The sequence below is a fragment of the Corapipo altera genome, unplaced genomic scaffold, assembly GCF_003945725.1.
Source record: "Corapipo altera isolate COAL_440 unplaced genomic scaffold, ASM394572v1 22b, whole genome shotgun sequence".
In the NCBI taxonomy this organism is placed as follows: Eukaryota; Metazoa; Chordata; class Aves; order Passeriformes; family Pipridae; genus Corapipo; species Corapipo altera.
In genome coordinates, this window is record NW_020884876.1 from 5,007,057 (window position 1) to 5,029,547 (window position 22,491).

Genomic DNA, 22,491 nt, shown 5'->3' on the forward strand with positions numbered 1-22,491 from the left:
AAAACACATGGTAGTGAATTAATAGACATGTCAGCAATGTTGTTTATTTGTCTATAGTGAAGTGTTTTGATATCTGTAGGTATTCTTCACAATGGAGTTTGTTACACAAACATGACAAGGTTACTTCCAATTAGCATTGCAATAGTTGGAAGCAGACCAAGAGTAGGGTTATTTTTAACTGAGTTGATAATTAGAAATTAAATTCAGACTGAAAGCCCTCTTGCCATAAGCCTACAGCACAGTGCAGAGCACATTCATACACTGCCTTTCCATGCAGAGACACTCAGCCCTACACCCAGCACTCAGCTACTGCCACCAAGCTACTCAGGAGCTCTCTAAGACCCCTGGAATCATTAGTATAGGGAACAGCCAAACAGGGCTGGATCCCAGCTGGCCTCCAACAGTCCCAGAAAATGAAGCACTATGAACCCTCAGGGGATCCCCTTATCCTGCTTCACATCCACATAGCAGTGCTGCTGTGCTTGAGTACTTTTATGCAGACAGATGTAGGGCAGGGTTTTCCCTTAGTGACTTTTCAAGTTCATTCAAGAACTACATTGCATATCTGCAAGCAGAACCCATGGCCTCTACTCCTTGTATCTTCATCCCCAAAACTCACTTAGGAACTTATGTGCACTAGTTGGTGAAAAACAACCGCTGGCACTGTAAATACTGTGTTTAGGATTATATAACACCAAGGAAAAAATCTATTATGATATGTAAAATGAAATTTCATTTAATTTGGGGTTTTTTCTTCATGTCTTCAGAGAAAACCTTCTTCACTATAATTACTTAGTTCATATTTTCATTTAAATATCATCTGTACAACGAGTTTTTTCAGCTGCTTGCCATATCATCAGCTAATTCTCATTTAAAATTATAATAATTATTAATAATATTAAAAATTATTAATTTTGTTGTTATGTTAATAGTTAATTAATTAATAAAGGTACTGTTTTCCTATTATTATAAATGTTATTAATAACGAAATTTTATCCTGTGTTATACCACCTACTTCCAAGACCAGATGGCAAAACTGTGAAATATTTTCATGTAATTTACAGTTATTTCGTTAGATGGCAGTGTAACATTCAAAAAAAATGTTTTATTCTTTTATACGTATGTATTTCATAATCACCAAAAAAAGCAGATGATTTTATGCTAGATGATAAATAAATCTTTTTCCAAAAACAAATTTATTTGTACATTTTGGAATGTTCAAATCTTACATCTGGAGGTGAATTTTAAAATTAAATGCTTAATGTTGATAACTGAATCAAGATATTATTTTTCTTGCCAAAAAGTTATAACTTTAATAAATAAAATTTGATTTGCTCTTATTTTTAACTCCTAGGATCTATTCAAGAAACCTGTGTTGCAGAAATCAATGTAATGAGAGGAATGATGGTTTTAAACAATCCATATATCTTTTTGACCCCTAGGCCAACAAAGATTCAAGTCAGCTCCAGATAAAAGTTTTAAATTGGTTTAATAGGTTGTTGTAACGAGCATGTTGTAAAGAATGATGAGAGAATTATTCCTCTTGTATCACAGATATCTATACTGCCCCCTTCCTACACTAAAATCTGAATCCGTAGTGCAAAGATCTGCTATCTTACTTTTCAGAAAATCTTATCTTTCTAGAGCTGAAAACACATCTGAGAACGTTTCTCCTTTACTAATTTCTTTATACTCCTTTCCTCCCTTGATATATCTATCAAAGAGGAAGAAGGAGTATTAAAAGAGAAAAAGGAACTTCTGCATTAATGAACACCAAATCTAAGAAAGAACAACAAAGTAATTGGTATGACTGATAGTGAAATAAAGCAAGCAGTTGGAGGATGAAAGAATTGTACTGGGGAAATATCACTATATGTTTGTCTTGGTCCTGTCTTCTGTCCTTCACCTCTGGCATTGCCCATTATATAGGATACTGAGATTGATTGACAGACCCTCTCATCTGACCAGGTATCACTGTCCATAGGGAAAACTACTAATAAAAATGATTCATGCTATGTGTATGCTTCTCTCCATCATACAGATTGTTCTCAAGTGCCCCATGCTGCAGATGATGCCTTTTTTCTTCTTTTTTTTTCTGGGACTAAATTCTACTTCCGAAACACACAAATGCAATTTCCACCTACAAAGTGTGTTCAGCATTTTGAGTCATCCCATCCATGCAGGTCTATACTTTTATACTTTTTGGGAATCAATAGAGTTTCAGTCTTGCTGGAGGAAAATTGTATAAAAGAACTACACCAGTTCTTTGTCAGCATTTCTTATTGCCGGTTGTTCTGATAGCAGCAGAACTTTTACTGGGAAAAAAAATAATTCCCAATTTAGAAATGGGGTTTATCTCTCTCTCTTTCTTTACAGTATACATGATGCCAACAGGGTTACTGATGTATTGTTCCTTTTGATTGTACTCTTCAAGGTTACAGGACTAGTTCTGCAGGTGCCCGATAAGAGACAGCACCCTCCTTAATATTGTACTATCTTTTCATGTACAGGAGTCTCAGGCAGTGTACTTAAGTGGACTGCTTTTATCTCACAATATTCTTTGAGGGATTTCTAGTTTTCAAATAATGTCTGATGTGACAAGCATTTTAAGAATCTCTAGTTCTTTAGAATTCCACCTAGTCCTCTGGAAACACATGCTATCAAAATGCCATGTCCTTTTCTGGCATTTACCCTGAAGGCTGGGAAAGCATTTCTGTGAAAAGTAGAGTTCTGAGGGGTTCAAAATTACAGCAGATGTGTTGCAAAGCCCTACCTCAGGCTACTTGTTATTTTTGCACCTTATCAGAGCTGATTGGATTTTTCCATCTAAGTGAAATCAGCATGTTTTGTTGTTTTGTGTTTTTTTTTTTAAATTACCAGTGTTGTGCACCAGTATAAGCATATTGCAGATTTGGCCATAAGTTTTTGTCTCTGGTAGAAATATCTCTTTTTTTGCCTTGTATTAGTTTCTACTATATTTAAATGTCATGATTATTTGCTCACCACTTTTCAAACTTCAGTAAAAATATCAGATTATTTTAATTTGATTTTCTGCTTCACTTTATTGGCAAGTTACTTAGTTCCAGGAAATTATAAAGCAGCAAATTGACATTATCATTGGCCCTTTGGGTGCAGAAAGATTATACATAATGTGATGAGATGATGTAACACTAGCAAAAATAGAAGAACACAGTTAAAGAAAATAGTTCTCTTAGTAATTGTAGTATACAAAAAATATTTTTTTCCAAGCTTTTCCTGGTTTTTCCCATCAACATGGCTAGGAACTGTATTTTTTTCCGTTCTTGTTTACTAATATATTTTTGTTTTAAAATAAAATAATAATTTATTGGAACATAATCTCTCTGGTTTGGTTTTTTTTAATACTAGGAAAATATTAATGTGCTACAGAATTTAAGAATTTAGGAAATTTTAAGTGTAAATTGTAGACATGAAAAGCTACAGAGATTAATAATTCTAATATTTTATCTATGAGTGAATGTGCCAGATCGTGACTGAATATATAGTCCAAAGTCTTTAGGTATTTGTATAATCAGACTTTGGTGACAAAAAAAAAAAAGATACTATAAAATTATAGTTTGATCAGCATTCTCTATCAAATAAACTTGTGTTCCCCATATATTTTGCAGAGTGTGAGAAAAACACCACACTGTTTGCCAGTAATCACCCTTGTGACTGTTTAGCTGGAAAATAAAATACAGAACTTTTAGGGATGTGAAAACCTGTACCACAAGAGGCTTCGGATGCTGTAGTTCAGAGTATATGGAAGGTGAACATTCTACTGAATGTTTTTAAAAGAAAAAAATTCACCTGTTTAAGGATAGACAGCCAATGAGATCTAGGTCAGACCAGGCAGTTTCTGATCCTTCTTTCCAGCTTTATAACCAGGGGTTAAATGCCAGCAAAGCACTTTTGTCTCTGGCTGCCATGGCCTCCCCTCCCTGCGCATACACCTTTGCTGCCACTCACACCCCTCAGCACACTGATGGTACTCAGGCACTCTGTGCTTTGTAGCTTTGCTCCTTCATCTGCCTCAGCAGCATCTCTTTGCACAGAAACGCCAGTGTTAGTGCTGGAGGCTAAGGTAGCCACATTGCCTGAGGGATTCGGCATGTCTTGGGAGGCAAGGCAATGCTTTCCTTTGTAAAAGCAGGGGCAGCTGTTCAAAATCCAGAGCTGGCCCTGACAGTAAACACTAAACAATACAAGCAACAGGGGCATAGCCTTCATTAGAAAAGTCCAGATCTCTTCAATGAAACAGACGCTGGATGAAGAAGGAACTCTTGCTATAGTTTCTAAAAACAGTTAAAAATGGGTAATTAGGAAGACCTGATTTGTTCATGAAGGTGAATGTGGTTGTGAAAGGAAGACAAGAGTATATAGAAAAAATGTACATAGAAGAAGAACTGATGACTGATGGATCAGCTTTTGGAGGGAATCAACTGCGTGGAGAGCATAGTTTCTGCAAAAAGTCAGGGACATGAGACTGGGAATTTTGTTCACAACATGTTAACCCCATCCTGTTAGTTCTCAGTGCTTTGGAACACAGTCTATATCTGTCTTAGGAAAAGAGAAGCAGAAATGTTAGCCAATTATGATTTGATTAGATGAGTATTCTCATATATTTCCAACAGACTTAAAAGAAATTAATTTCCTGCAAAACTCTATATATCTGCTTTCTGTTAGTATGAAAAAAAAAATGTTATACCTCACAAGTCAGTAGTAAAATACATTAATTTTAATATTATTAAACAGTTATGAATTTTGTATAGAAAAGCAGAACATCAGCCAATTTCCTTAACTTTTTTATCAGCTATGTGAAGGAAAACTCGAACAAAAAAAATGAAGTTCGAATAAACCCAAAGGTCAAAAATAGATATCTTTTGATTATTTTCCCCTTACTATCAGATCTCTTCTGCTGATTTGAATAGGTTACCTAGGAGAAACAATGTATAAAAGTCTGTCTTCAGATCTCTGATAGGAAATCCCCACTACAGCAATAAATATTATTACTATGGCAGGCAATTGGCAAGCTACCTTGATCATGATAGTCCCTGGCTGACAATCACACAACAGTGAGACCAGAAAGTATATCTTAAATGTTTCAGCACTTGGGTTTTCCTAACTACTTCTTTCAAGTTCTTTATGAACAACTTGTATATAGATCAAAACATGCTAATTTCATCATTGCTGGCCAGCATCATAGAAGAATCATACAAAAACATATGGGCATACTCACCAACTTTTTAAGCAACCAAACTTTTCATAGAACTATTGAAGTTTCTTCATGAGATAAAAGAGTTTTGCTGTTTTGAAACAATAGTACCTCTTGTTTTAATATGAAAACTTATGAGAGTGCTGTGTGTCATTCACCACTTTCATTTGAAACACTGTTTTCATTTGAAACACTGTCAAGGGGATGCCTAAATATGCAAAGGTAGCAAGGGCCACTACATTGCACAGCCAGGACAGGTTTGGGGTTTGATCCTTAATGCACTAATTGCCCAAGGCAACATACATGATACCTGATTATAAGATGTATCCTATTTTTGCTCTCTTGAGAGAGTTTTTGGAAAAGCATTGCTGAGCTGCAAGAAGTCAGTTTCAGAGATGCTCAGAGATAGGGAATGCATCCTAAAGAGTCACCTAAAGAACATGAGGGCAGATAGAACAGCTTAAGACATACACTGCTAATAACCTAGAATTAGATGTTTTAAGCTTTTCAAGGTGTATACGCTATGAAGAAAACTACAGAAATGTCTTATTGCTATTTGCCTAGCACCATCACAGAATGGAGAACACTCTACATAGTTAAGATTAGCAGACACGTTCCTAGACAAAAGAATTTACCTCCTCATTACAGTAAGCTTGAGGAGTTAACTGAGGTTACAAGCCACAAAACCACAACCACTGCACAAATGTGGGTATCTTAGACTCAATTTTTAGTAATAACTCAAATGCAATGTGGTGATTGTAATAGTACTTGAATACAGCCATAGGGCAATTCTAGTCAAATGAGAATTTCATACTGTATGAGACCATTTCATACTGCACCTTAGAGCGTTCAACAATCACAAGCCCAAAACTCACCTCAGGTGACTTTATGAGTTTAGAAAAAGTATCCATGGCACCATGACCTAAAAGAGAAATTGTGAGTGGATGGGTACTATGCCACACAGGGTTTAGTGTTTATAGTGTCTAGGTTATACATAAACATAATAGAATTAGGAGCATTTCCTGACCATTTGGTTACTGTTAACTACTGAATTCTCACTAAGAAAAGCTTGGACAAAGAAAACTTCTCACAGCAAAAATCTACTAGATTTTATACTACTTATTCTTCTAAAGAAGAATAAGATTGTAGCAAGAGGATTCCTGTGGATTAGCTGTAAAGAGATCAATAAAAAAAAAAAATCATGTATCCAGATCCCTACAATAAATCACAGAGGATAAGAACTGCAGCTGGAAAGTTTGACTGGAGGGACAGCAAAACAGCATAGCTTTGTAGAACCATGACAAGGAGTTTCCTGAACAGGAAAAGCTACTATCTGACATTTTAAAAATCAAAACCTTCTCTAAATAATATCTGGAATACAGCAGGTTACAAGCATGCAGTCATATCTTCATGTTAAAAGTTACCAAAGGGATAGATCATTTTAATAGGCCCATTCTGGATCAGGAAAAAACTCTTAACAAATTTACATAGGTATATGTCTTACAAGACTGTTCTGTATTTGCTTAGCTTAATGATTAATTAGACATATTCTCCCCTTATAGGTGATGAAATTGAGATATAAAGATTAAATAGATAGGCCCAAGGTTGAATAGCTAGAGGAAAAGTCAGAACAAAGAGCAGAGTGCTGTTCTGACTTTTCATGCTGTCACTGGATTATGCTAGTTTTCAGAAAGAGTAGGTGGCCAAAGTAGTGCCAAATCTAGGAGATGAAGACACAGTCTTTGTCCAGGTGAAAAGAGAAAGAGTTTTTGATTGGAGTTCAGAACTTAATGATCCACCTGATAAGTAGGCTCTCTAGTAAGGAAGACTTACTAATTGTGACAATCTTCTCAGAGTTTGCAAAAAGTCCTGAGAATATCCTCCTTCTATAATTTCACCCCCATCATATTTATACCAAGCTTCCATCCACATATCTATTAGAAAAAGAAATTATGTTTTCTGACTCCAGGAAACTAGAAGACATAGAATCAGCATTAGCAGAACATTGGCTGATAATATTACTTAATGCTTTTATCCAGAAGCTTCGGTACAATAGAGCTCAACTGGAATTAGAGATGGATGGAAGATCTTGCATGAATAATAAAGAGACAAATATGTCCCCTGAAACAGTCAACAACTGAGAGTGTTATTGCCAGGAACAAAGGAAACTCCTGTAACTAATTTGAAAAGCATCTTTCATAAATATATGCTACAGTGGATATATATATATTTAAAAGATTACATTTGAGAGAAAAATGTTACTTAACTTGGGTTATATTCGTAAATCAATTAACACTCCTGACTTGAAGACATCCATGAAAGTAATACGTGGGTTATGGTATTTTAAGTGGGAATAAAATATGGTTCAGTTTTCCCACAACAAGACAAAATATATAAACCAGGATTTTATCACAGGAAGATTTTTACTAAGCTTACTGTCAAAAGACTGCCTAACACTCTTACTTCTCTCCCCATGAATTGCATTTATGAGAGACTTGCTATAATAAGAGAACATTACCAATAGTATTTTTTGATATATTTAAAATACAGAGAGATACTGTCACCACTGCTTTAAATCAGTATTTTTTTCTTTTTCCTGAACTTCCAGAATGGTTCTAGTGTCTTATCATGTTGCAGATGAAACAGTTATTTTGGCAACCTGCCAAACACTTTCTGTTTGAAACTTAATATCTCTCCAACTGGTAATAGAAGTAACTGTTTGACCTCTTCCCTGTGTGGATTTTTTTCTCTTCCTCTTTGTGCACAACTTATTCAGATGTCATGGTTAAGTATGTCCTACCTGAGAAACTTCTACACCTTTCTGTTTTCTGCCTATGAATCTCTGAATGTTAAGAACCCATATAGGATTGTCAAAACTGCAAAACTTTGTTTCAAAAACTGAGTTAAAACCAATGCCATAAACCAAACTTCCCTGATCACCAATTTCACGGTACATAACAACTTCAGAACATTCTCCTTCTCTCTCTAGCAATGCATTTATTGTCATGTACTGAGACAAGCCCATGTACATCCAGATGTACACTGACATCAGGTACCCTAACAGCAACAATTCCACCACAGAAGGTGAACATACTACTACTGCTAAAGAAATTGTTTTGAGAGAAATGTCTGATAAAGTGTAGGTTTATCAGGAATGGCTGAATTCCACTATCATGTTCTTCAACTGTGAAATGTATAATTCTTTTCTGCCTCATAAAAGGAAATAGCCCAGAGGAGAACTGATAGAGGAGAATGCCCAGAATATATGTCTTATTCTCCTCCCAATGCACAGAAAATGTGGTACTGTCTTATCTCACGCAGCTGTTGTTATGTCCATATAACTTGAACCTTCAAATGGATCCATTACTAAAAAAAACACCAAATAATTGCAGAGATTTGAACAGTTACGAAGTGAATCATTTTTCTTACATGAAAAGTGAAAGAACAAATACAGTAAATATCTCCAAAAGATCTCCTTACCAATAGCATCTCCATATAGCAAGATAAGAAGAACTTAAGCATCCTACCACAGTGTTCTCAGTACCTGACACAGGCTTGTTCCAGTGCACTAAGGCAATAGTAAAGATTCATTTATGGTATATAAAATTGTCTTACCTCTGTTTAGGTCTTTGCTGTATGGAAAAAGGAGTAAGGCAAACCTAATGGTTTGCAGTAGTATAACTAGAACCAAGGCACAGTAGTACTATTAAGATAACATAAGCAGATAAGAATAAATAAATCACAAACATTGCCCTTATAGCCGCTGCTAAAGGCCTGTGTTCAGGTAAACTTGATAAAGTTACCGAAGCTAGATTGGATGGCTATGAAAAAAAGAGTTAACAAAGTACATCAATAAACTAAAGTAGCTGGAAATGAAAGCTGTTATGAATATGTTAAATGACCCTCACATGCCAGAAAGTAAATTCTGCCCAACCCTGGAGTGCTACCAGAATGCATGGCCTCACCAGTGATTTGGACTTTCAGATAGAAGCAGTGAAGGTGGCTGTTACACCTGAGTGTGAAAGATAATATCAATAAGCTTATGATAGAAAACACAAAGATATGGACAGGAACAAACTGCTCTAGGCAAACACAAATGGCTCAGACCAATAAAAGGACTGTGCACCTTTTAGACTAGCTGTCCACTTTTCCTGATTATACAAGTGCATCTAACAAAAAATACCCATTTCCAGAAGGATTTGGGTTCTCCTACATCCACTAACTATTACGACTGAAAAACTTCCACAGAAGACTGTTAAGAATTCTATTTTCTGCATTAACAGAAGTAACAATTTCACTCCAAATATGCTCAGAAGTCAAGGTTCCTCCTGGATTTCAGAAAATATTCTGTATGGCCAGTATATTATTTCTGACACAACTTGGAAAAGAGAACAACAAAACCCAAAATATATGAAGAAACACAGAACTGGCATGGAGCACTCAATTTCCAGCCTACTCAGAGATCAAAAGGCCAAGTTTTACAGCTAATAGGAGAATCCATGGGAAGCAGAAAGTGGGGCTGCAACTGCTACACAAACTGTATTAACTGCCTTGATTGGTTCACCTTCCCTAGGGAGAAAAAAAAAAAAAAAAAGCAAAGGCAGAAATGGGGCAGTCAATCATACAGGGATTTATTTCAAGATGTGGCATTTTCTCTGCTTTCAGATACTTCCTCTGAACCTTGAATAATGTCATCTTCTTCTGATTACCCTCTTCATAGTATTAAGGACAGCCCACAGCCTTCAGATTGATAGAGTTATGCAAAATGTAATGAGTGGTAAACTAGATCATTAATTCTACTGGTTAAACAGAACAAACTTCTCCCTCTATCCTGTTGGACTTTCTGCAGTGGGAGTGAAAACCACACACAAAAAACCCAACCAACAACTAAAGCTATTAGTCTATTAAAATGTGAAAGAAGATAGTTTTAAGTGTTGCTTTTGCATCCACCATTTTCAAATCAGGAAAATGTTAAATGCATCTGAACATCATGGACAAAATTTAACAGAGAGCAAATAAATGCTGCTGTAAAATGAAATAGGAAAATTCAAGGTATTTCTTCAATGGTAATACACTAAAACTAAAATGGAGGCTGTGACAGTTTTTCAATGGTCTGGAGGTTTTGTACAGTCATTCATCACCACAGTATCCGCTCCATTACATTTTGTTCAAGGATTATTTGCATATATCTAAAATGGGAATGGGGCAAGCATATATCACTCTTGTTCATCTATATGTTGGGTAGGTGTTTGGATCCAGAAGTTTCAGCCAATTATTCACCATTTAAAGTTGTCCTCAGTTACTATTGTGGAGATCCAAAGAAAGATAACTCTTACTGGTATGGTTAAACACTGAGTGTTGAGCAGAAACTCATGGGAATTATATCCTGAGCAGCAGCTACTCCTTTTTTACACAACTTACATGGAACAAATTACTTTTTAAGATATAGAAGAAAATTTTTTCTATTTAAAGCATATACTTTTGTCTTTAGCTATTGACGTATTACTAATGGGACTCAGCGCCACCCATAAAATCATTAAGTTAAATTGAAGTCCATTACAACATTATTTTACTAAGCCATTTTCGATGCACTGTAGATCTTCCTATTTTTCAGAACATTTAAATGAAATATTTAACCTTAGTAAGTTACATATTGCTAACCACAAAGCACTGAAACATGCATTTGTGGACCTGCGTTGCATTTCTATTTGGCAGAGAGTAAAATGAGTTTGTCTACAGTCCATCAATAATCTACGCTCATCCACTTCTCACTGCAGATTGGAAGAAGTTCTGGTACAGCAATGGTTCTAGCAAGCGTGCTATATACCAGAAAATGTTTTTCATCAATACCTTAATTTTATTTAAATGATGCATGTGCAGTACTTGAACCATATACAATTCCATAAAACTGAATGAAACAGTTATCTTGAGCTGGAGCCCACTGGGAGCATTGGCTCTGAAACATGAGACCACCTCTGGTACAGTACAAATACTGTTGCCCTCTCCTGAATTTCCTTTTCTGTAATCCTTCTCCTAGGCCAACCTTGTCCATGCAGGTGGCAATCATCTGAGAGCAAGCTTCAGCAGCTTTAGGTCTAAATCATATAGGGTCTGTCATTAACCCTTAGTATTCTTGCAGAGAGCAGACTTTCCCCTCAGTTAATATGCAGATGAGTTTGTGCTTCATAACTGACAGTTCTGAATTGAATTAGTGCAATATACCTGTTGTGTACCTGGAACCAGCTCAGATACAGCTCATTTTTTGTCCTGACACTTTTCACAGAAAAACTTATGTTGAAAGTATTCCCTAAATGGGGAATTGAGATAAGAAAGTTGTCTTCTTATGCTTCTCTGTACTCAGTGGAGAAGTGACCTTCACTTATAGAAGCTTTTCATTCAGCAATATCAAAAACTTCATACTCTGAACTTGTTTCCCCTTAAGCATATTAATAAGAAATATAATTAAAACATCTTATATAGCGATGAGAACCCTACACAAAAATTTCAAGTAATACAGAGAATAGTTATTTGTGTGTTAGTAAAGATAGCAGGAACCCTTTGGCAAAAAACTATCAAGCATGTTGTGATTTGAGTCAAGATTTGAAGAGCTAATACTACTTTTTCTTTCAAGGTAACTGCAATACATTCTTCACAATTTTTGCAGGTTTGAAATGTTACACATACTGTGCTAAGAGACTCTCAATTTAAAAATAACAGTAAACCAAATAAAGTGAAATAATTTTTAATTCCCTTTTTAAATGTGCATTTGAATTTCATACAGATCTGTAAGGCACTCTTCATTGGTAAAGAAAATTAAACATTCTTTTCCAAATAAAGACAGTTACAAGGCAATGGTACGTGCATAAAATATAAACTTATCTGTAACTGATAAGCAATGAAATATGAATGTTCAGATTTTGAATGATTTTCTATGTAATGTCACTTCTGTATCATGACTCTATTTAGAGTAAATATTGGCACTGTAAATGATTTCTCGTTGGGGTTAGGGGTTGTATTCTCTTCATATCCCAGTAAAAAATAAACTCTTTAATAAATAAATATATAAAATAAATATATGCTATCTGGAGATGTATAAATAGGTCCATCCTGGAGAAAAGTTCCAGCTCTGACTACGATGTATTGACATCTAACGTCCATCACTAAAGCGGAGCCAGTAAAACTTCATATACAGTTCTCAGGATTTATTATTATTTTACAGTACATTTCTTTCTGTTTCTTCCCGCCGTTGTGTCATTCATAGGATGTAGGCAGTTCTTTGCTAATCTACAGACCACAGATAATCCAGACAAAATTTCCAAGAGTTTGTTATTTTTAAAAGTCACACTTCCCTCTGGTTACTGGCTACCAAACAAATCACAAGTTTCAAGGAGGTTGGTCCACTCTCAGCTTTAAGGTTTTGCCTCCTAAATCCAAAGGTTAGAAAACAGAGGCTTGCCTTCACAAAGTAGCTTCTTTGCATCCAACATTCTAGACCTCTGCAGGTTCCTCATGCTCGCATTGCCAGGAAAGCAGGGGCAACAGCTCCAGTTTGGGTCTTTTCCAAAGCTGCTTCCTTCTTCAGTTGTATCCTAACACATCTTTATACAGTTCTGGAACTCTTTCAGGATCCACAGGCCGGGGCAAGAAATGTGTGAACTTCTGGTGTCTTTTGGACCTTGTCCCATCTCTGGGAGTACCATCTTTGTTAAGTGCTACAAAGTATCGCCGCCCTGAATCTTCATGTTTGTACACATTGGATGAGTAAGTGTTGTACCAGTTTTCCTCAAACTGTTCCCTGAAGATGCATTCAGAAGTTAGTTTCTCCTGCAGAAAGAGCAAAGAAAAATATGTTAAGCTGTCACTAGATATCTGAAGACATGAAATTGTAAGTACACAATTTTGGATTTAAACATGAGTTAGATAACACTCGCTTAAGAAAGTATTACTTATTTATTATTTAATTAAAATTCATCATATTTCCAGGAACTATATTATGTAGAGTTCTGTCTCACTACTGTTCTAGAAATGAGATTTGGTGGAGGGACTCAGGTGCACTATAACATATCAGGAAGGTATTTCCATATGTTCTTTGTGGTGTGCATCACTTCTCACATTTTCAACTGGAATAACCATAACCAAAGTGGAGAAAAAACATCTTTTATCTCAAGATGTTTTAAAACCTGAAAGGAATAGAGTAGGACTGATAGTATGGTAAAAATCTATTTTGTTGAAGTTATTTAACAGATGCAAATCCACTGTCACGAGTACAAGCTTATTTTCATTCTAAACACAAATATTCCAGTTGGGATCTAAGATACTGCCAGTACTCTTGCACCATTCAGATTTTTCAAATAACAATGGTACTTATTTGTGACATATGCTATTATGCTCTTTTCCCCAAGAGAAAATTTGCAACAATGCTTTCATGTTGTAAACTTGGTACCTGGAAACACCACCTGCTGATTTTTAAAGGAGCATTAAACTATACATAAAGTAAGCCAGGTATTACATTAATTGTCATTTATTTGTTCAAACTATCCTTCTAACTTTTTTCCAGTTGCATTTTATGTTTTTGATGAGAGAGTATGCACTATGATACATTTACAGAATTCATAAAATAAAATTAGATAGCACATAATGTAAATGCTGTTCCAATAACTTATTTAATTTATCTATTTTTGTCATTATTTAAGAGGAATATCTCTTTTCAGTTCTCTTTATCTAGGATAGAGAAACTTTTCCCATTGAATCTTTAGTATCCAAAGACACTGTATACTTCAAAAATATACTACACATTTGAACAGGAAAAAATGTTAGTGTTTTGAAAGCTATGTTAGTTTCTTGAGGGGTTTGCATAATGTTAAGAAGTGAATCAAAACCTCAAGATGTATGAGCTGACACGGATGTGATACTTACAGAGCCATAGAGTTCTCCTTTCTCATTCATTCCAAGGTAAAGACCACTGTCCACGCCTCTAATACTGACCAGTCCCACTGCCACACTGATGAATTCAAGGATACCTGGAAGAAAAAAAAAAAGGATTGCTTTAATTCATTTCATAAGCACACAATCCATAGCATCCAAAACCACAACTGAAAACAAGAAAATGTACATACTATAATAAATGTGGTCTACTTTCTCTGAAATTTCAAATACTATATGGAAATGCACTCAACATTCACAGGAAAGCAGTTTGAGAAGCCTCATCTAGGAACATGAATCCTACATTATTTTAGAAACTTTTTTTCAATGTTGAATATGAAAGGATTTATTCAGCACAAGGCTAAAGTCATCAGTACTCTGCTGTTGGAATCTAGAATGATTGTACACTATTTGCTAAACTGCCTATTCAAACACTGGAAGATAGGATTGAATTGCCTGAAATCATATTTTACTTCTATAGAGTTATCTTAAAAAACCACATCCATTATTAGATCATTTGAATGGAAATCAAAGTACAGATGGGAATTTCATATCTACCCACAGAAAAAAAAAAGTATTTGCCAAACATCTTATCTAGCATATGAGCCCACACCTCTTGACACAACTTGCTGTCTTCAGTACAGGCTTTTTAAGTATATGAAATGTGCTGCCTTTTTTTTTTTTTGCTGCTGTTTGGATTACAACATTATTTATATTACATTTGCCCAAAAATGTAATATATATTAATAAAATAAAGTATTTGAGAGATGAGGTACTATTTGAAGCCTGAATTTGGCAAGGGTAGGCCAACATACTTAACCAATCGATATGCACAGATTACAGTATATACAAAACATGAAAGAAAGGGAACGTGTGAACTGGCTTTTTGGAAGTTGTTAACAATGTAAACAAAGCCTCAAAAAGAAGTTGTGCTAGAATCATGCCTAAGATTTTGCTGTTCAGCAATTAAACCACAAAACATTAAAAAAAGATCTGAATCTAAGATAAGTAGTTTTAAATAAGGCATTTCATTATGACTTTTTGTCGACTTACTATTTACAATTTCAGGACAATTTTCACTCTCAGACAGATGGACTGTCCAGACTATGTGATAATTTAAAATGTTTTGAATTTTAATTCAACTTTGGCAGGTTTCTTAGTTATATTAAAAACTACAACAAAATAAGAAATCCTTTGCAAAGAGTAAGCATTAAAAACTCTTATCACACATAAATCATCCTAGTTTTTCACTTGCTAAAGCAAAAAGTCCCATAAAGGAGGTGGAGGTATTATGTCTTTCTGATATCACTTTCAAAGCCACCCTTTTCCAAAACTACGATAGCAGGTGATACAACCCACAAAGAAACCAGATCAGACAAACTTACTGAGAACAGCAGTAGAATAAAGATAGTACAATTCTAAAAAGCCCAGTAAATGTTAGATCTGGGGCTAACTTGATTTTCCTTTTAAAGCAAAGATTTACTTCATGTTTACAAGCTGTAGGAAAACTTCCTTCTGAGAAGATCTGTTTGACTACCGTTTTTCTACTTCTTAGAACATCCATGTGTTATAAAAGCAATTAAGAGCCATTTCAGCAGATTGTTTTGACTATGGGGAGGATGATAGGAAACTCTTTAATCACCTTTTTAGGACTGCTGAATCAATATACACCAAAAGTCATGTGTAGTTGACAAAAGGAGGTTTGTTCAGATGTCCAGTTTCTACAACTAATATTTAGGTTTTACTCTCATATCTCAGGAAACGTTTACTTTTGGGGGTTGTGTTCACCTCTTTCTCTGTTTATTGACAGAGAAACCTGACTGGGAAGCATTTTAAGCATTTGAGCAAAGAGGCATTTTAGGCTCCTCAGCTTCAACGTTCAGTCCTGTGAAGCAGAGCAGTCTAATGCAGCCTAAGTATCAGCGTGCCCAGGTCCGTGACCTATACTATTCTACAAAGACTCAAGAAGCTTGACACCTATAGCGAATAGAAAAATGATCGGCCTGACCCGCGACTTTTCCCACTCCACTAAACCTGCAAGCACACGCATGTGCTTATAGATCCCCAGCATAGGCTGAGCAAAGAACACATGCCCATCTCCTGGCTCTCATGGAATGAGCAACCCTCCCTCGCTACCTTGCCCTTGTGCAGACCCCATGGGCTAATGCCGAAGGGTGAAGCCGGTACTGAGGGCTCATCCACCTGCCTCAGCATCACCAGTATCACACCTTTCTCCCAAGAGCACGACTGCTCACGTCCAGGTACAGAGAGACTCGTTTACACGCAGACACGAACACACAAACCAGCACCCGCACAGACACGCACCCGCGTGTGGTAGCGCGCACACACACGCACACGCCGGGGCCATGTCGCCTACCGAAGAGACTGTGGTCCTGGCGGGTGCCGCGCACGCTGCCGTCGGGCAGGATCTGCAGGTGGAAGCCGGTGCGGCAGTACAGCTGCCGCCGCCGCAGGATGCCCTGCAAGTGCGCCAGGTCCGCCGCCGCCGCCGCCGCCGCCGCTGCCGCGCCGCCGCGGGCCGCCCGCTCCGCCGGGGCGCGCCGGTCCCCGAGCAGCGCCGGGCGCTCCCCGGCGGGCGGCAGCAAGAAGTGGGCACCCACCGGCTGCCCCAGGCCGTCCAGGCCGCCCAGGAAGCCGCCCACCTCGGCCAGCGGAGCCATGGGGGCGCGGGGCGAGCGGGCTAGGGCGCGGCGGCGGCGGCGGAGAGCGGCTGCCGGCCTCTCCCGGTGGGCATGTGGGGGTGCGCCGCGGAGCCCCAAGCATGGGGAGCCGGCAGGGCCGAGCGGAGCCGAGCCGTGCTGAGCTGAGCCAAGCTAAGCCAAGCCGAGCTGAGCCGAGCTGGTGCGAGCAGAGCAGCGGGGTGCTGTTCATACGCCCCGCGCGCGTGTATATATGTACGGCGGTCCCCTGACATATGCTAATGAAGGCGCTGCGGGGAGGCCGCGTTTGAAATTGTAAACCGGCTCCAACTCCGCTCGCACCTTCCTCTGATCTGCGCTGACGGCGGGGAGGGGGCTCCGGGCGCGCCCCCGGCGCGCAGCCGGGCACTGACGGGCGCGCACACGCGCGGCGCGGGCGCGGCCCCGGCGCGGAGCGGGCAGCGGGGGGCGGGCGGGAGCGGGTCCCGGGCGGGAGCTGGCGGAGCATTACGTGGACAGGTGCAAGGAGAGGCAGGAGGGAAGAAGGAGAAAGGGCGTTACCTGAGGGTTAGACCTGCCCAGACACACATGAAAGAAAAAAAACAAAGATCTGACAGTTTTACTCCTTGTTTCTAAAACGCTAATAAAATGTACATGCATTACCCTTCCCTTTTATCACTTCAACTACAAGGACGGGGATTTCTAAAGAAATTGGCATAGTCAAGGAAGGTGTTTTCCCCTCTGCAAATTCTCCCTTACATTTAATTTATCATTAATGTGACATGAAACTGATCTATAGCATTTGGGTATTGACAGGAGGTCTTAAAAACATAAGTGGGCAACACATTGCTTGCAACACATATTTTCAAAACTTGCCGAGAAAAAGAAAGAAAGATTGAGAGGTGGCTCATCTAATCCATCTTCTTTGGGGTTTTGCATCGGGCCCATAGCCAAAGTCTGGGAACATCACAAATTAGCAATATCATCTACTGAAAGTTCCCTGCTGTCTTTCCACAGCGTTTTGAAAGAGTTTGGCACTTTGCTGTCCTGTTCGAGATGAGCATATGCTTTTTTTTCATCCCCAAATTAGAATAGTTCATGCATGCAAATGCATTGGTGGAACACATGCTCATTCATTATCAGCAATGGTAAAACAATGTTATATTAAATCTAAGAGCTTAACTTTTGCTATCTTTCCTGTTTTTTCTGTAAGGTCTAATGAATTTTAGGGCTGAAATGACATGACCCATCTTAGCATTTAAGAATGCAATGCAGTTCCTTGCCTGTGTTAAAACACAGTATTAGAGTATAAAATGCAAAGATCTTTCATAGTTAATTCTTTTAAAAGTTCAAGAGAATCACTTGGCAGTTTAAGGTTTCATTTAAACAAAAAAGTTGCAGAGAATCATGAGAGATTAGTTCTCCCGTCTTGCTTCGTGGTCTTTTCAGTCACAGTCTAAATCTGAGAGATCAAATGGATTTGATTGCTTACCTTTATTTGCTACGGAGAGTATAGGGCTAATTAATTGGCAGGTGCTTTAAAGCAGGTAATGCTACACCTTTTCATCACTGCAGTCCTAAGTACTGCCCCTGTGTGCACCTGAATTATAAAAAGGCTGCTTTAAAGCAAGTGATTTACTGTGGAAGGATTTAAAACTGAAAAAATTAATGCTAAATACAATGATCAGATAAATCACCTCAGAAGAGAGCACAGGCAGACCTGCTCTGAAGGCAGTTACAGATAGATGTTATATTATTTTACCTTTTAGATAACAGGAGCCTGTCATGTGGTGGGACCCAAAAATCCACCATAATCGAGATTTCAAAGCACATCTGTGTAAACATTATCACATCAGTGTAAAACATCAACCAATGAGCTTTCTCTTTGAAGCAAATCTACTTAATTGTAGTGCTAAATCAAAGAAATAGATCAAAGCTGAATAATCTATATGGCACCTATTTCTCAAGTAGCCTGTACACTGATTACTCAAATATACCTAAAACGTTTGAAACACACATCAAGTATTTTTATTGACATGACTGGCAGGTCAAGATGAAACTGCTCATCACAGCTGCTGAGTTGCAGTACATGCACTAGGATGGTACAGCTGAATGGAGGAGGTATATTCTTCTCAGCCTAAAGATGCTCCTGTACAGGTACTGTTCCTGGGTGCAAGAAGAACCTTCGAGTCCTACAAATAGTATAGGGGTTTTCTGGTCAGATGGCACCACTGTCTCCAGTAGAGAAGGATGGCTTTTTAAAATAAAAAAAATCTTCAGCCATCACACACTGAAAGACCCTTATGGGGTCTTTCCTGTTATATAATGGAAACATTTAAAGTAGAGTGGAATACCCAACATCGATCTTTTCCGAGTGGAGTCTTTAATGTCTGGGCACTAAACCGGTTATGCTGTTCTATAAAGTACCAGAAAAGAAACAAAAAGATAAGATTTTTTTTGTGTGTTTGCACTAGTCATGTGACAGGAAAAGATAACACTAAAGATTTTTTTTTGCACCTTCTGAGGCTCTACCATGGGAAGTTAAATAATTTGGAAGAGAGTTTTTACAAGAGTACATAATTCAACTTAAAGTATACAGTACAATCTAATCAACTCCACGTATACTTCCTAGAGACGGCACTTTCAGTGTCATTGAACAAATACATATGTGGTTGAGTTTTTATTTTCATAGCAAGTAGTTCTGGCTTCTATAGACAATATAATTACTGTATATTTACCAAGAATAGCATGTTGTCATAAGCAAAACCTGGTGCCTACAAAGGGAGTGGACAAAGCAAGGGACTGCAATCTTTCACAGATAGTCTATATATAGAGATAGATAGATAGAAAGAGAGAGAGATCTATGTATCTATAAAGATCCTGGTTGTTATAAAACCGTATGTCCTGCAATTTATTTCATCTTTATTAATTTTAGAACTCTCTTACAACACCGCTGTGCCAGCCATAAACTTTTAATGACATAATAAAATACTGGGAGGGTTCATGAATACATGAGAAAGAAAACACTTGGCAGAACAAAAAACACCAAGTATAACATAAAAGGATATGTCCAGCTACAGATACCTGCGTATCATGGTCAGTTCAAGATTCTTCCTTGATTTGGACAAGAAAACATGGTTGGCTACTTTCAACAAGGCAAGCAGAACATGCAGAAGATGCAAGTGCCTTTCTGAGCACTGCAAGTCTGAGTGAAACAAGGTGTATTTTTGTGCAGAATTTACTAGAAAGAACAGAACCTTTTCAAAGGCTCCGTGTAGAAATCAGGTCATAGTCTGATGATCAAAAGCTTTTAAAATGCAATACACGCAGATTTAAAAAACATTCACAACTTTCTCTTCCGAACAGATACAGTTGCAGGTATGTATGCATACATGTATATATAAATATATCTACCTATTTTCAAAAACTCAAATGAGAGAAAAACTATGCTGAAAAAAACTTTTCCTATGGAAAGGGAGTTCTGCATTTCTTACACCTTCATTTCTTGTTTTATTTCTTTAAATTAAGTCAGAAATTCATAGGGCTTTTTTAAGATTCTTGATTTTTTTTGTCCATGTTTTTGCGGACACACATGAATAAACTCCTGTATAAGCAGAATGCAACGGAGAAGCTAGGTAGCAAGCACACATTTACATGGTTACATCCAGTGAGAATAGACTGTTTCCATATATCAACATTCAAATGCCTCCTTTGGCAGCTTCTTTATTAGTTCTCTAAGTGAATCATTGGCTTAAAACCGCCTTGATTTCTTTAAATTACATGCTTTCTGAATCTGTGTATATAAGATGTGCAGGCAGCTTATGTTTTTTGACTCGCTGCACGAATAAATTTTGCTCTTGTTCTTGAGCAAATAGCTCACCAGGGAGGTTCTGACTAATATATCCAGGTGTAAGTAGCTGCAGATGTGTATTGGATTTTTTGAAGTGAAAAAAATTTAGCCTAAAGGTGTTATTGAAAAGTCATTAAAATGTGTCTTACCAATTTCAGGGAAACAATGTGAACAGGGAGATAAATCATGGTTCACGTCCACAGTTTACATGATTGATGAGCTCCTAACAGCTTTACTTTGGGACACTACACTGACCAAAAGTGGTTTCTTTCCCAGCCAAACAGAAAAAGTAGGCTGTTTGAAAAAGGTAATGGTATTGGTGAATGATGTCTTCTAATGAGGCAGCTAGAACTGAAAAGGTTCGAGACACATTCTACAGAATCTTACAGACTAGATGGTTAGTCATGTAACCGCAGGAAAAGTACTCCAATTTCAGTCATGTTAAGCATCTGAAACTATTATTGCCTTGACCACCTACATATTGGCTTTTAGTCATTTAGTACACAGATATAACTCAGATTTGGAAACGACTTTTGACTGGGAATCATACATACAACATACTATAAAATAAAGCGTAGATAAAAAAAATTTAAAAAAAGTTTTTGACAGATGGGAATAATGAAGTCAAGGAAATTACTTGAGGGATGAATTTGCTTACAGTATTCTAAAATATTGAAAGAAATGCAGTAAACCTATCATTCAGCCCAGATACCTGCCTTTCCAGCTGTAGCTCTGAGGAAATTCAACCATGGCCATGCTTAGAGTTGCATGATCTGACAGACTGTTCGTTGACAAACACAGCCACACTCTTCCCTGAATTTTTTAGAATATGAAAATGCATGAAAGTGTCTTAAAGCTATTGAAATGAGTTATGGTTTGTGTATTTCCCAAAATCTTTTTCATAATAATATACAAAGCCATCAAAGATTTAGGAGGGAAAAAAGCATAATAGGCTGAAACTTGGGAAAAAAGTTACGTACAAAAGAAAAAGACTGAGGCTCTACCTGGCCATTGCAAAAAAATGCCATACAGTGTGCTATGTCTTGAAGTGTTTGTTTGCAATTTATGAAGTTTCAAGGAAACCTAGGGGGTGATGCAGGTTGTACCATGGAAGAACGGCCTAACATGAAATGCCTGACGAAGTGTATCGCCCATCAGCACCAGGTAGGGACAAAAGACCACGCTCATCTTTCACCACTGGTCTTTAACTACTGCTTGGTTATGCTAAGGAGGCTACCTCCCGCCAAGAGTATTTTTCAGAGGAGAGGCTGCCGACATGGCAAAGATACATCTGCTGCGTCGTGCGGCACACTCCCTTGGGAGCACGGCCCTGGAATCACGCGGTCAGGCTCTAGAGCACGTTACCGAGGACCCACGGCACACGCGCCAGCTCTGCCCGCAGTCGCGGCAGTTCCCACGCATCCCTTTCCCAGGCACTTTGGCTTCAACTGGGTGGATCCAGGGTCGTGCCCGTTCTTCGTGTTTGGTCTGACCACCTCCTATCTCCACTAACTTGGCGGCGGCCCGCCAGTGGCACCGCACATCCCGCGCCGGCTGCTGCTTACCCCCGGAGCCGGCAGCCGGGATCCCGGCGCGGTGCCCGCGGGGCGCCCGGTGGCGCGGGCGGGGCGGGGCCTGCCGGGGCCGCCCGGTTCCCCTCCCCTTCCCCGCTTCTCGCGAGGCTTCTGCCGGCACCGGGGGCTCGGAGCGCCCGGCGCTGGGGCGGAGGGGGCCATGGCCGCCCTGCGCTCCCTCCTGCGGTGGCGCCGCCGCCTGGGGCCCGTGCCCGGCGCTCCGCCGGCGCGGCGGCTGTGGGGCGGCGGCGG

At 38.5% G+C, this 22,491-nt stretch overlaps 1 protein-coding gene across 1 annotated transcript; it reads right to left on the minus strand.

Annotated features, from left to right (window-relative positions):
* Window positions 1-11,999: 11,999 nt before the first annotated feature.
* On the minus strand, window positions 12,000-16,851 carry FGF20 (fibroblast growth factor 20). Its single transcript, XM_027635997.1, has 3 exons — window positions 16,533-16,851; window positions 14,150-14,253; window positions 12,000-13,057 (listed from the first exon to the last, which is right to left on the minus strand). Exons 1-3 carry the CDS (start codon window positions 16,834-16,836, stop codon window positions 12,812-12,814), a joined length of 654 nt encoding a protein of 217 aa, XP_027491798.1. The 5' UTR covers window positions 16,837-16,851; the 3' UTR covers window positions 12,000-12,811.
* Window positions 16,852-22,491: the final 5,640 nt, after the last annotated feature.

Coding starts and splice junctions, on each gene's coding strand:
- FGF20 (XM_027635997.1), bottom strand. CDS start 16,836: ATGGCTCCGCTGGCCGAGGTGGGCGGCTTCCTGGGCGGCCTGGACGGC. Junction 14,254..16,532: donor CCAGGACCACAGTCTCTTCG/GTAGGCGACATG, acceptor TTTTTCTTCCAG/GTATCCTTGAATTCATCAGT. Junction 13,058..14,149: donor AAGGAGAACTCTATGGCTCT/GTAAGTATCACA, acceptor CTCTTTCTGCAG/GAGAAACTAACTTCTGAATG.